Source organism: Chiloscyllium plagiosum, unplaced genomic scaffold, assembly GCF_037043375.1.
Source record: "Chiloscyllium plagiosum isolate Xiang-an unplaced genomic scaffold, Cpla_swu_hap1 HiC_scaffold_4, whole genome shotgun sequence".
NCBI classification, from domain to species: Eukaryota; Metazoa; Chordata; class Chondrichthyes; order Orectolobiformes; family Hemiscylliidae; genus Chiloscyllium; species Chiloscyllium plagiosum.
In genome coordinates this window covers 47,003,442-47,015,490 of record NW_028270142.1, presented here as the reverse complement: position 1 = coordinate 47,015,490, position 12,049 = coordinate 47,003,442, and the positions used below count along the sequence as shown (strand labels likewise).

Here is a 12,049-nt window from a genome sequence, read left to right as displayed (position 1 = left end):
CAATCTTCTGCCCTGCCACCAATCTTTGTGGAGTTATACACTTTCTCTTTCAACTTGATACCATATTTAGTTACCTCAGTTCACCTTGGATGGTGCACCCTTCCTTGGGGATCTGATTTTCACTCTGCAATGTATCTCTTCTGAATATTCTGAGGTACCTCTTTAAAAGTCTTGTCTCACCAGCTCTAGTTTTAAAATAGTGATGGAAAAGGATAGACCAGATCTAAAAGTTGGAGTTCTAAATTGGAGGAAGGCTTATTTTAATGCTATTAGGCAAGAACTTTCAAAAGCTAATCAGAAGCAGATGTTGGCTGGTAAAGGGACGGCTGGAAAATGGGAAGCCTTCAAAAATGAGATAATGGGAGTCCAGAGGTGTTAAGGTGAAAGGAAAAGCTGGTAGGTGTAGGGAATGCTGGATGACTAGAGAAATTGAGGTTTTGGTTAAGAAAAAGAAGGAAACATGTCAGGTATAGACAGGAGAGATTAAATGAATCCTTAGACGAGTATAAAGGTAGTGGGAGAATACTTAAGAGGGAAATCAGGAGGGCAAAAAGGGGATACGAAATAGCTTTGGCAAATAGGGTTAAGGAGAATCCAAATGGGCAAAAGAGTAACTAGGGAGAGAATAGGGCCCCTCAAAGATCAGCAAGGCAACCTTTGTGTGTAGCCGCAGGAGATGTTGCAGATACTAAACGAATATTTTGAATCAGTGTTTACTGTGGCAGAGATAGAATGTGGGGAAATAGATGGTGACATCTTGAAAAATATCTATATTACAAGGGAGGAAGTCTTGAAATGCATAAAAGTGGATAAATCCCCAGGACCTGATTAGGTGTACCCTAGAACTCTGTAGGAAGTTAGGGAAATAATTGCTGGGCCACTTGCTGAGACATTTGTATCATCGATAGTCACAGGTGAGATGCCAGAAAACTGGAGGGTGGCTAATGTGGTGCCACAATTTAAGAAAGGTGGTAAAGAACAGCCAGGGAACTATTGGTAAGCCTGATATCAGTGACGGGCAAGTTATTGGAGGGAATCCTGAGGGACAGGATTTACATGTTTAGAAAGGCATGGACTGATTAGGGAGAGTCAGCATGGCTTTGTGCGTGGGAAATCATGTCTCATGAGCTTGATTGAATTTCTTGAAGCAGTAAAAAAGCAGATTGATGAGGGCAGAGCAGTACATATGATCTATATGGACTTCAGTAAGGCATTCAACAAGGTTCCTCATGGGAGACTGATTAGCAAGGTTAGATCTTATGGAATACAGGGCGAACTAGCCATTTGGATACAGAACTGGCTTGAAGGTAGAAGACAGAGGGTGATGGTGGAGGATTGCTTTTCAGACTGGAGGCCTGTGGCCAGTGATGTGCCACAAGGATTGGTGCTGGGTCCACTGCTTTTTGTCATTTATATACATGATTTGGATGTGAGCATAAGTGGTATAATTAGTAAGTTTGCAGATGACACCAAAATTGGAGGTGTAGTGGACTGTGAAGAAAGTTACCTTGGGTTACAATGGGATCATGATTAGATGGGCCAATCGGTGAGAAGTGGCAGATTTGAGTTTAATTTAGAAAAATGTGAGGAGCTCCATTTTGGAAAAGCAAATCAGGGCAGGACTTATACACTTAATGGTAAAGTCCGAGGGAGTGTTGCTGAACAAAGAGACCTTGGAATGCAGGTTCATAGCTCCTTGAAAGTAGAGTCGCAGGTAAATAGCATGGTGAAGAAGGCATTTGATATGCTTTCCTTTATTGGTCAGAGCATTGAGTATAGGGGTTGGGAGGTCATGTTACGGCTCTCCAGCACATTGGTTCAGCCACTTTTGGAGTATTGCGTGCAATTCTGTTCTCCTCCTTATTGGAAGGATGCTGTGAAACTTGAAAGGGTTCAGAAAAGACTTACAAGGATGTTGCCAGGGTTGGAGGGTTTGATCTATAGAGAGAGGCTGAATAGGCTGGGGCTGTTTTCCCTGGAGCATCGGAGGCTGAGGGATGACCTTCTAGAGGTTTATAAGATATGAGGGGCATGGATAGGATAAATAGACAAGGTCTTTTCCCTGGATGGTAAGGAGTCCAGAACTAAAGGCCTTAAGTTCAAGGTGGAGGGGAAAGATATAAAAGGGACCTAAGGGGCAATGTTTTCATGCAGAGGATGGTGCATTTATGAATGAGCTGCCAGGCGAAGTGGTGGAGGCTGGTACATCTGCAACATTTAAAAGGCATCTGGATGGGTACATGAATAGGATGGGTTTAGAGGGATACGGGCCAAGTGCTGGCAAATGGGACTAGATTGGGTTGAGATATCTGGCTGGCATGGACGAGTTGGACTGAAAGGCCTGTTTCTGTGCTGTATATCTCTATAACTCTACTTATCTATCCCTTAACCTAACTTAACCAGTTCATTTTAGCCACCTCTGTCTTCACGCCCTCATAATTATCCCTAATTAACTTTAAACATTAGTCTTAGATCCATTCTTCGCTCTCTTTCAACAAGAGAATGCATGCTGTGTGAAATAGTCAAAAAAAGTCAGACGTATCTATAGATATTTCCATTTGCAGTGTCAATTCTTCTGCATTATTACTAAATGCTAAGTGCTTTGAGAGAGAGCCTGTAGTTATGGCTTTTTAAAATTACTTTTGTGACCTCTACCCTAAACGTTTGTGCACTTCCTTGCTTCTTCGTATATTTAATGGAAATTTCAGAATTTGATATAAAGTGAGTGTCCTGTAAAATATCATTGCAGTTTAGAATTTCATTTGTGTTCGAAGCAACATTAAAACATTGAATAGAAACTAAATTAACCAGCTGTAATGGGTCATTTGATTCATGGGATGTGCAATTTATCCTCTTAAGAACCCTTAGTTCTGAGTTGATTGTCTAATTCAGGGCAACTCTTTTTTATAAAATGTCAAATCAGTCCCAAATTTTATTTGTGAAATTCTGTTTCTATTGGCTCAATAGATCAGATCTGTTCCATTGTGTATGGAGGAAACTGGGCAGGAATGATTGAGGAGGAAGGTCTTTGCAATTATTATTTTCTAGGTTACACTCCAGGAGACTTGATTTACCTTTATTTTTGGAATACCCTCCTTATACTTGTGTTATCTTGGGGCCGCTGCTGAGTGCGAGATGTAGATGTTTCCCTTCACTGATGAGAATTAGCTTCTCTTGGGATGTTACTTCAATTGGTGTTAACAATGTTTCAGTGAAGTAATTTTCCAAATTACTCTCTAAATTTGTTTGTCAAGGCGGGGTGAGGTTCTACAATATGTTGCTTTGTGAACAGACCTGTAAACACACAATTAAAGGCCTGAATCAAAATCTTAGCATTTTAAAACATACTCTCAAAATAAGTCATAGAGATGTACAGCACAGCAACAGACCCTTCAGTCTAACTCGTCCATGCTGACCAGATATTCTAATCTAATCTAGTCCCATTTGCCAGCACTTGTCCTTTAATCCTCTAAACTCATCCAAATATCTTTTAAATGTTGTAATTGTACCAGCCTCCACCATTAAGTGTATAAATCCTGCCCGGATTGGCCTTTCCAAAATGCAGCACCTCACATTTATCTAAATTTAACTCCATCTGCCACTCCTTAAACCATTGGCCCATCTGATCAAGATCTTGTTATGCTCTAAGGTAACCTTTGTCTCTGTCCATTACACCTCCAATTTTGGTGTCACCTGCAAACTTACTAACTATACCACCATGTTCACTTCCAAATCATTTATATAAATGATGAAAAACAGTGGACCCAGTACTGATTGTTGTGGCACTCCACTAGTCACAGGCATCCAATCTGAAAGGCAACCCTCCACTCGCTGTCTTTTACCTTTGAGCCAGTTCTGTATCCAAATGGCTACTTCTCCCTGTATTCCATGAGACCTAACCTTGCTAACCAGTCTCCCATGGGGAACCTTGTCGAACATCTTACTGAAGTCCATATAGATCATATCCACAGCTCTGTTCTCGTCAATCCTCTTCATTACTATTACAAAAATACCTCAATCAAGTTCGTGAGATATGCTTTTTCCAACCCCAAGCCATGTTGATTATCCCTAATCAGTCCTTGCCTTTCTAAATACACGTAAATCCTGTTCCTCAGGATTCCCTCCAACAACTTGCCCACCATCGATGTCAGCCTCACGGGTCTATAGTTCCCTGGCTTTTCCTTATCACCTTTCTTAAATAGTGGTGCCAGGTTAGCCAACCTCCAGTCTTCCGGCACCCCACTTGTGACTATACAAATATCTCCGCAAAGAGCCCAGCAATCGCTTCCCTAGCTTCCCACAGCGTTCGAGGGTACACCTGATCAGGTCCTGGGGATTTATCCACTTATGTGCATTTTAAGACATCCAGGACCAGCACCTCGGTAAAATGGACATTTTTCAACATGTCACCACTATTTCCCCACTCGCTATACCTTCCATGTCCTTCTCCACAGAAAACACTGATTCAAAATACTTGTTTAGTATCTCGCCCAGCTCCTGCAGTTCCACACAAAGGCTGCCTTGCTGATCTTTGAGGGGCCCTATTCTCTCCTTACATTAAGCACAAAAGGGTAACTATTTACAGATACCTTTGGATTCTCCTTAACCCTATTTGCTAAAGTTATCTCATGTCCCCTTTTTGCCCTCCTGATTTCCCCCTTAAGTATACTTTTACTGCCTTTATACTCTTCTAAGCATTCACTCGATCTCTGCTGTCTATACCTGACATGTGCTTCCTTCTTTTTCTTAACCAAAACCTCAATTTCTCGAATCATCCACCATTCCCGACACCTATCACCCTTTCCTTTCACCCTAACAGGAATGTACTGTCTCTGAACTGTTATTATCTCATTTCCAGCCATCCCTTTCCCTGCGAACATCTGCACCCAATCAGCTTTTGAAAGTTCTTGCCTAATACCGTCAACATTAGTCTTACTCCAGTTTAAAACTTCAACTTTTAGATCTGGTTTATCCTTTTCCATCACTATTTTAAAATGGATAGAATTATGGTCGCTAGCACCAAAGTGCTCCCTCACTGACACTTCAGTCACCTGCCCTGCCTTATTTCCCAAGGGTAGGTCAAGTTTTGCACCTTACCTAGCAGTCCCACGTTCCTAACCATGCCCTGAGTTCATCTGCCTTCCCTGTTAGGCCCCTTGCATTGAAATAAATGCAGTTTAATTTATCAGTCTTGTTCTCTGCTCTTTTCCTGCCTGTTCTGACTGTTTGACTTGCTCCTTTTCTCAACTGTATCAGTCTTAGATAGATCTCTCCTTACCTCACTAGTTTAAATCCTCCAGAGCAGCAAATCTCCCTGCCAGTTTATTAGTCTCCTTCCAATTCAGGTGCAATCCGTCCTTCTTGTAAAGGTCACTTCTACGCCAGAAGAGATTCCAATGATCCAAAAATGTGAATCTTTCTCCCCTGCACCAGCTCCTCAGCCATGCATTCATCTGCTCTATCCTCCTATTCCTACCCTCCCTAGCTCATACCACTGGGAGTAATGCAGATACTATTACCCTCGAGGACCTTTTTTAAATTCCTGCCTAACTCTCTACATTCTCCCTTCAGAATCTCATCCTTTTCCCTTCCTATGTCATGGTTCCAATATGTACAATGACCTCCTGCTGATCCCTCTCCCCTTTGAGAACATTCTGCACCCTCTCTGAGATGTACTTGATCCTGGCACCAGAGAGGCAACACACCATTCTGATTTTTCGTTGCTGGCAGCGGAAACGTCTGTCTGTGACTCTGACTAGAGTGTCCCCTATCAGAATCGATCTCCTGGACCTGATGTACCCTTGTTACATTAGAACCAGTCTCGGTACCAGAAACCTGGTTGTTTGTGCTACATTCCCCTAAGAATATATCACCCCCTACGTTTTCTAAAACAGCAGACTTTTTTTGAGATGGGAATAGCCACATGAGACTCCTGCACAACCTGCCTACCCTTCCTACCTTTCCTGGAGTTAACCATCTACCTGTCTGTATCTGCGGCTTTTCTCCCTTCTTATATCTGCCATCCATCACAGCCCCTGGCTCCTGTAAATTCCTTATTGCCTATGATTGCTGCTCCAACCAATCCATGCAATATGATAGGATTCAAAACCAAAGACATTTCCTGCAGACATAATCATCACTAACATGGAAACTCTCCCTAAACTCCCACATCTAACAGGAAGAGCATATCACTCCAGTGAAGGCCATCTTTGATCCTTTACAATCTACAGACCCAGAAAATAGCACCATTTCAATGCTCTAAAAAAACACTGCTCCAGGCTAACTTAATACTTATGGTTTATGTTTTTAAAATTTAATCAAGAGACAGATCTCAATAAAACATAAAGTAAAGAAAGAATCCATTAAACTCACTATTGTAGATTTACAGCAGGGTTACACTTAAAAACTATGCTCTTATCTGCTCCTGTGATGTGAGCTCTCCCACACAGCCTTCTCCAAGGTTAGCTATGAATTTCACTGATAGTTAATTTTTCCTAGATGCACTCCGAAGTCCAGAGATACATGAACTCTAACAACAAGGGCAGTAATTGTGCAGATTCACTGCTGTGTTAGACAGCAGTGTAGGCTTCTTTCTCTGACTATGTCTGCCTGTTTCCTCCTTTTTAAAGTTGTTTTGATCCCTTTTCCCCCAAAGTTCCAAAACAATACAACAGCTCATAAAACAGTAAGTGCTGCACTTGGAATTAGAAGAAATCATCTCCAACACCTAAAACACCTCAGAAAATGGCTTGCTTACATGCTTGCAATGTAGAAATCTTTTGGATTTGTCTTTGGAGACAATAGTTTGCATCCCTGACACAGCAAAATTCTACACCTCCATTATCCCTGGAGTCGATCTGACTTCCGAATGTGTTTATATGAACACTGGAGTCTTGCTGCCATGAAGGCAGCATTTGAGAAGAATGTGGAAAAATATAAGACTGAATGAAAATGAAATTGCTTTTACTTTAAATAATGAAAGACCAAAAGGTGACCTTGTGGAAGTCTTTAGTTCTGTGACATGGTTTGATAGAGATTGAATGAAAAAACATTTTTCCCACTTGCAGGTGAGCCCAGAACTAAGAGTCATGAATAGAAGTTAGTATTAATCAATTCATAGGGAATTCAAGAAAAATGCCTTTAACCACAGCAACTTCCACACGAACCATCCTATGATAGGACGAGGTTGAGATGAATAATATAGATGTAATTAAGAGAAGCTAGATCATGACATATAGGAGAAAGGAAAAGGAGCGTTTGCAAATAGGTTGAGCTGAAGTCCATTGGGAGGATTTCTTCTGGACTATAAACACTAACCTAGAACAGTTGGGATCAAACACCTGTTTTTATTGCTGTAAATTCCATGTAAAAAAGACCAGCTGTGTTGTGTGTTCGCCATTTCTCAATTCTATCTGTTTGTTTATAATCTCTCTCTCTCTCTCTCCCTTTCCTGAGTGACCCACTGGTGATTGTAAACACGTAGAGAGGAATTCCAAGTGTTATGTACAACTTGATAGATTCTCTTATTATTTTTGTCTTTTTTTTTCACAAATGCAAGACTAAACTCCTAATACAAAAACATGATTCATCTAATACCCCCAAAAAACAGTATATAGCATGACTGGGTATACATGCTGTCAGGTTTCAGTATTTGAATGCAAAGATCTCTGTAACGGAACATAAATGCTGCATTAAACATCTGTGGGTAGATAGAAAGCAAATACTGCAGATACTGGAAATATGAAATTAAAAACTTCAAATAATAGAAATATTTATCAGGTAAAATTGAGAGAGGACTCGAGTTAGTTTGTGCCCCAGAATTCGAAGTAGTCATTGACCAGAAACATTAATTCCATTTTAGTCTTCCTGGCTGCTACCTGAACTCCTGCATATTCCCACTATTTTGGATTTTACGTTAGGAACTGAGCTTCATCAAATATAAAACAAGTCAGTACTTTCTCCACCATGTCTCTGATCCTCCTCGCATTTGTAGCTATGTTGCGAATTTCACATGAGGGGTATTAATTTTCATAAGGGATTGCATCATGTTGTGAATGTTGCACGTTATGGGTGATCTCCACAATGTCTCACTCCACCATGGGTAGTATGCGTGAAGCAAACCTAACCAAGGGAAGTTAGAGGTTTGCTTTTGTTCATTTTTGCCTGGATTACAGAAGAACCTCGATTTTCCAGCTTTCAATTATCCGAATATCGGATTATCCGGCATGATCGCAAGGTCCCGATGCTGGGCTAAACGATGTTATCCGGCATTCAATTATCCGGAATTCAATTAACCAAACAAAACACTCCCTGCCCATGGATAATCAAGGTTCCTCTGTATATCTTAAACTAGCAGAATTATTGGCGAAATGAGGCTGTGCTATTAAATCTCATTCTCGTTCTTTACCATCGAGCCCCCCTGTGCAAGGTCCCAAAATGCTTACATGGTGCTAGGTAACAAATGAGACAGAATTAGTTTTCCAATCTGGTAGATTTCCTATGACAGAAAATCTGACATTTCTGCCAACTCCTTTTTAATGGTTATGTCTATGTTATCAATCTGCCTATCTGATATCAAGTCAACAGGTAAACCAGAAAAGCTTAAGATCATTAAACATGATGGTTTGCTCCTACCAAAACATAATTCCCTTCTCTAGCTGCTTGTTCTCACTGAGCGGCACAATGCACAACTTTGATTATTTGAATCAGAATTGAATCAGCCATTCTGGTCCAATTTATTTGATTCTTCCTACTTAAGTTTTGCCTTTCTCCCTGTCTTTAACAGGCAACTCAACACGTCACTTTAGTTATTTGTAGTAACTCTATTACTTGATGCCCATTCTGTTAGAATCATAGCATCTCTACAGTTTGGAAGCAGGCCGTTTGGCCCATCAGGTCCTCACTGACTCTCCAAAGAGCACCCAGCCAAACCCACCCCACTACCCTATCGCTGTAACCCTGCATTTCTCTTGGCAAATCCATCTAGCCTGCACAATGGGCAATTTAGCATGGCCAGTCCATCTAACCTGCACATCTTTGGATTGTGGGAGGAAGCCAGAACACATGTTGGAGGAAAATCACGCAGAAAAGGGGAGAATTTGCAAACTCCACACACTCACTAGCTCGAAGATGGAATCAAACCTGGGTTGCTCATGCTGTGAGGCAGCAGTGCTAACCACTGAGCTGCCATGTTTAAAGTCTGAGGTCTGTGATTCATTGCACGGTCAATTTATAAATTCATCAAGTTTTCTCAAATGTTTTCAAATTTCAATGGTTGTAATGATTATTCTGCTCAGGTGTAACATTTTCATCTCACCCTAATGGTATAATAATTAACTGTTAATACTTTTGTGTTAGTTAAGAGATGAGATAATAAATGTAGGTTGGTGTGTTGTTGGTTTACACACGATACAACATACCTACTTTTCAATTTGTACTCATGGGCAGTAACATTATTAATGTTTGCAGGTGGGACCTGCCTTTGTTGAACATTTTGTGCTCAGTGGGTCAGGATCAAAACCCTCTTGCCGTAAGCAAAAAATTAATCAAGCTTTCAATAAATGCTCAACTCTGTTGTCTGTTGCTGCGTTTGAATCCCAGTTTCAATCTGGAATCATGTTATTCTGAATTACATGAGTAGTTATGTAAAATGGGCCCCGACCCCCTTCTCCACACAATCTCAGCCCCCCAAAAAATTGGGAAAGAGTGGGAAAATCATGAAGAAACATCACTTGCATTTTCATCTTTCTCCTGTCAAGTTTTTTTATTCAAGAATTTATTACTACCCACATTATTGTAATCTTTGGGCGGTTTTATTTTCCCTTTAAAAGTATCGTTTGTCCAATGGGAAAATGTGCATTTATATAGTACCTTCCACAATCTCAATGTCCCAATAAATTTCTGCATTGTGAGAAATATGGTGGCCAATAACACAAAGACCACATAAGCATCAATCAGATAACTGTTCTCCGTGACATTGAATGATAAATATTGAACATGACACTTCCAGGGTGGTCGAATTAGAAAATATCCTCTGCTGACTGGTGCAAAAGGCCTATTGAAATATGAAGTACTCAGTCTACATAATCAGTGTTGGAAGATTATTTGACAAGATTTATGTAGTATCATGCTGAGCTCACTCATGTCTTTTATAAAACATTCTTCTAACTGTAATGTTAGTAAAGTTAAAGTGACCAATAGCCTATCCCACAGAGGTTTCTGTCAATCCTAACCAAGGATACTTTTTCCCCGAAGTTCCATTACCATGACAACAAATGTTCTTCTACACCATGGGATCTTGTGTCCACCTGCAAAATAAAAGGGAACATCATTTAATACCTCACCTGAAAATGACACCTCTGATAATGTATATTGTGTGGTTTTTCTGAAAGCTTAACCATAGCCTTCAAAATAACGGAGGCGCAGGTCATCTGTCTTCTTTCACTGGTATAGATAAATAATACATTTCTACATTTAGCTATATAATTTAATCAACAGCTTTCAGTAATTGAGATTTAACCATTCATTCTTCAATTTAGCAGAATATCCTAAAGCCAGAGCTTGCAAAATGTTGGTATGTGTACTTCCTCTAACGGAGTTTAGGTTACCTTTCTCCCTGATAGATATTTTTGAACAACCTGCTCAGAGATGTTATTACACACCTCCAGAGGAGGTGGGACCTGAATCTGGGCTGCCTGGCTCAAAGTTAAGGACGTTGCCACTTTACCACAAAGTCCTCGCCTCTCCCCTGCATCTGTTCTGAGTTTGTACTCCTCATTAACTATCCAAACCAGTTTCTTGAGCCTTGTTTGAATTATGCAAATACTGACAAATATGGAGGTACAATCCTTCAATATGTGAACTTGCTGGATTTGTATTTGTAATATTTTTATTGGTTTTGTACAGATACTGAAGCTGCTTGGAAAATGTTAGTGAATAATAGTTTGCAGTTGACATGATGAAAGATTCATAAGTAGTACAGTTTTTTAAAAAAAAGCTAGGTAACGTTTTTTAGAGTTCTGTTCAATCACTGACACCGAACGTTCACCATGCTATGACACCAAAACCCCCTTTTGTTCCTTTCTCAATAACTGTATTCAGTCAAACAAAGAATAACTGTTAAAACATATTTAGTATGCTGATGGCTTGATGTTTTGATACTGTATGGAACTGTGAATAGTATATGTACTGTTCTGTCTCAATTTGCATGTGATTTTATAAAAAAAGGGTTAATATTCTGCCTAGTTCTGATTTTAAACTGTAACTGTGATTGAAAGGAATTGAAACTCGACAGAAAGGTAACTGCTGTAAAACTTATAAAGTTTAATTCGCTTCTGTGCGCTTGAGCTGATGGTGACCAATGACTAATAGTGTTCTTGTGAAATGTAGCATTGTTCTCTGATGTATTTTGTATTCATTGCTGGTGCTTGTTATTTTCAGCCGAGGCAGATGTTAATCAGAACAATGGATCTTCCTCAAAGCAGAAGAAGATGGTAGCGCCAGGCTCCAAGAGTGTAGAGGATCCAAAGAATGCCTGGAAGTCGCCCAGCACAGCTGAGCCAGCTGGGCGCCCACACTTGGTCCGCCTCTTTTCTCGTGACGCGCCAGGACGTGAGGACAACACCTTCAAAGACCGCCCATCGGAATCCGAAGACCTTCAAGCCATCCAAGAGGATAGCTCAGTTCCTGTGTCGAGCTCAGATTTGATGGAAGTGCAGAAACTGTCCTCACAATCATCAGCTAAGAAGGGACAAGTAGCAAAACAAATGGCATCCGCAAGCGCCTCAGACCATGCGAAGCAAGCTGGAGGAGCCCACTCAAGGCAAAGAGACTCGGGGATACTCGACCAGCTGGGAAAGTTTTTTGGGCAAGAAGGTTCCAGGAAAGTACCTGAGAAGGGCAAGGTGAGCTCTGAGGCATAAAGGACTGAACAGGAGCTTAAAACCTTCAGAAGAGGGTTGTTCAAACTGTCTCAGTATCGGCAAGCATTGAAATGGCCCATTATAAATGTTGACAGTCTTTTCCTGTTTTATTCCTTTTAAATAGTTTG

The 12,049-nt window shown here is 40.6% G+C and overlaps 1 protein-coding gene across 7 annotated transcripts in view; it reads left to right on the top strand.

Annotated features, from left to right (window-relative positions):
• Positions 1–12,049, top strand: part of LOC122549211 (myelin basic protein) — a 191,171-nt gene that overhangs the window by 136,910 nt on the left and 42,212 nt on the right. For all 7 annotated transcript variants that reach the window (XM_087986231.1, XM_043688630.2, XM_043688633.2 and 4 more), the window contains one exon: positions 11,440–11,903. In XM_087986231.1, coding sequence (XP_087842357.1) covers positions 11,440–11,903 — 464 coding nt within the window. The remainder of the gene's footprint in view (positions 1–11,439; positions 11,904–12,049) is intronic.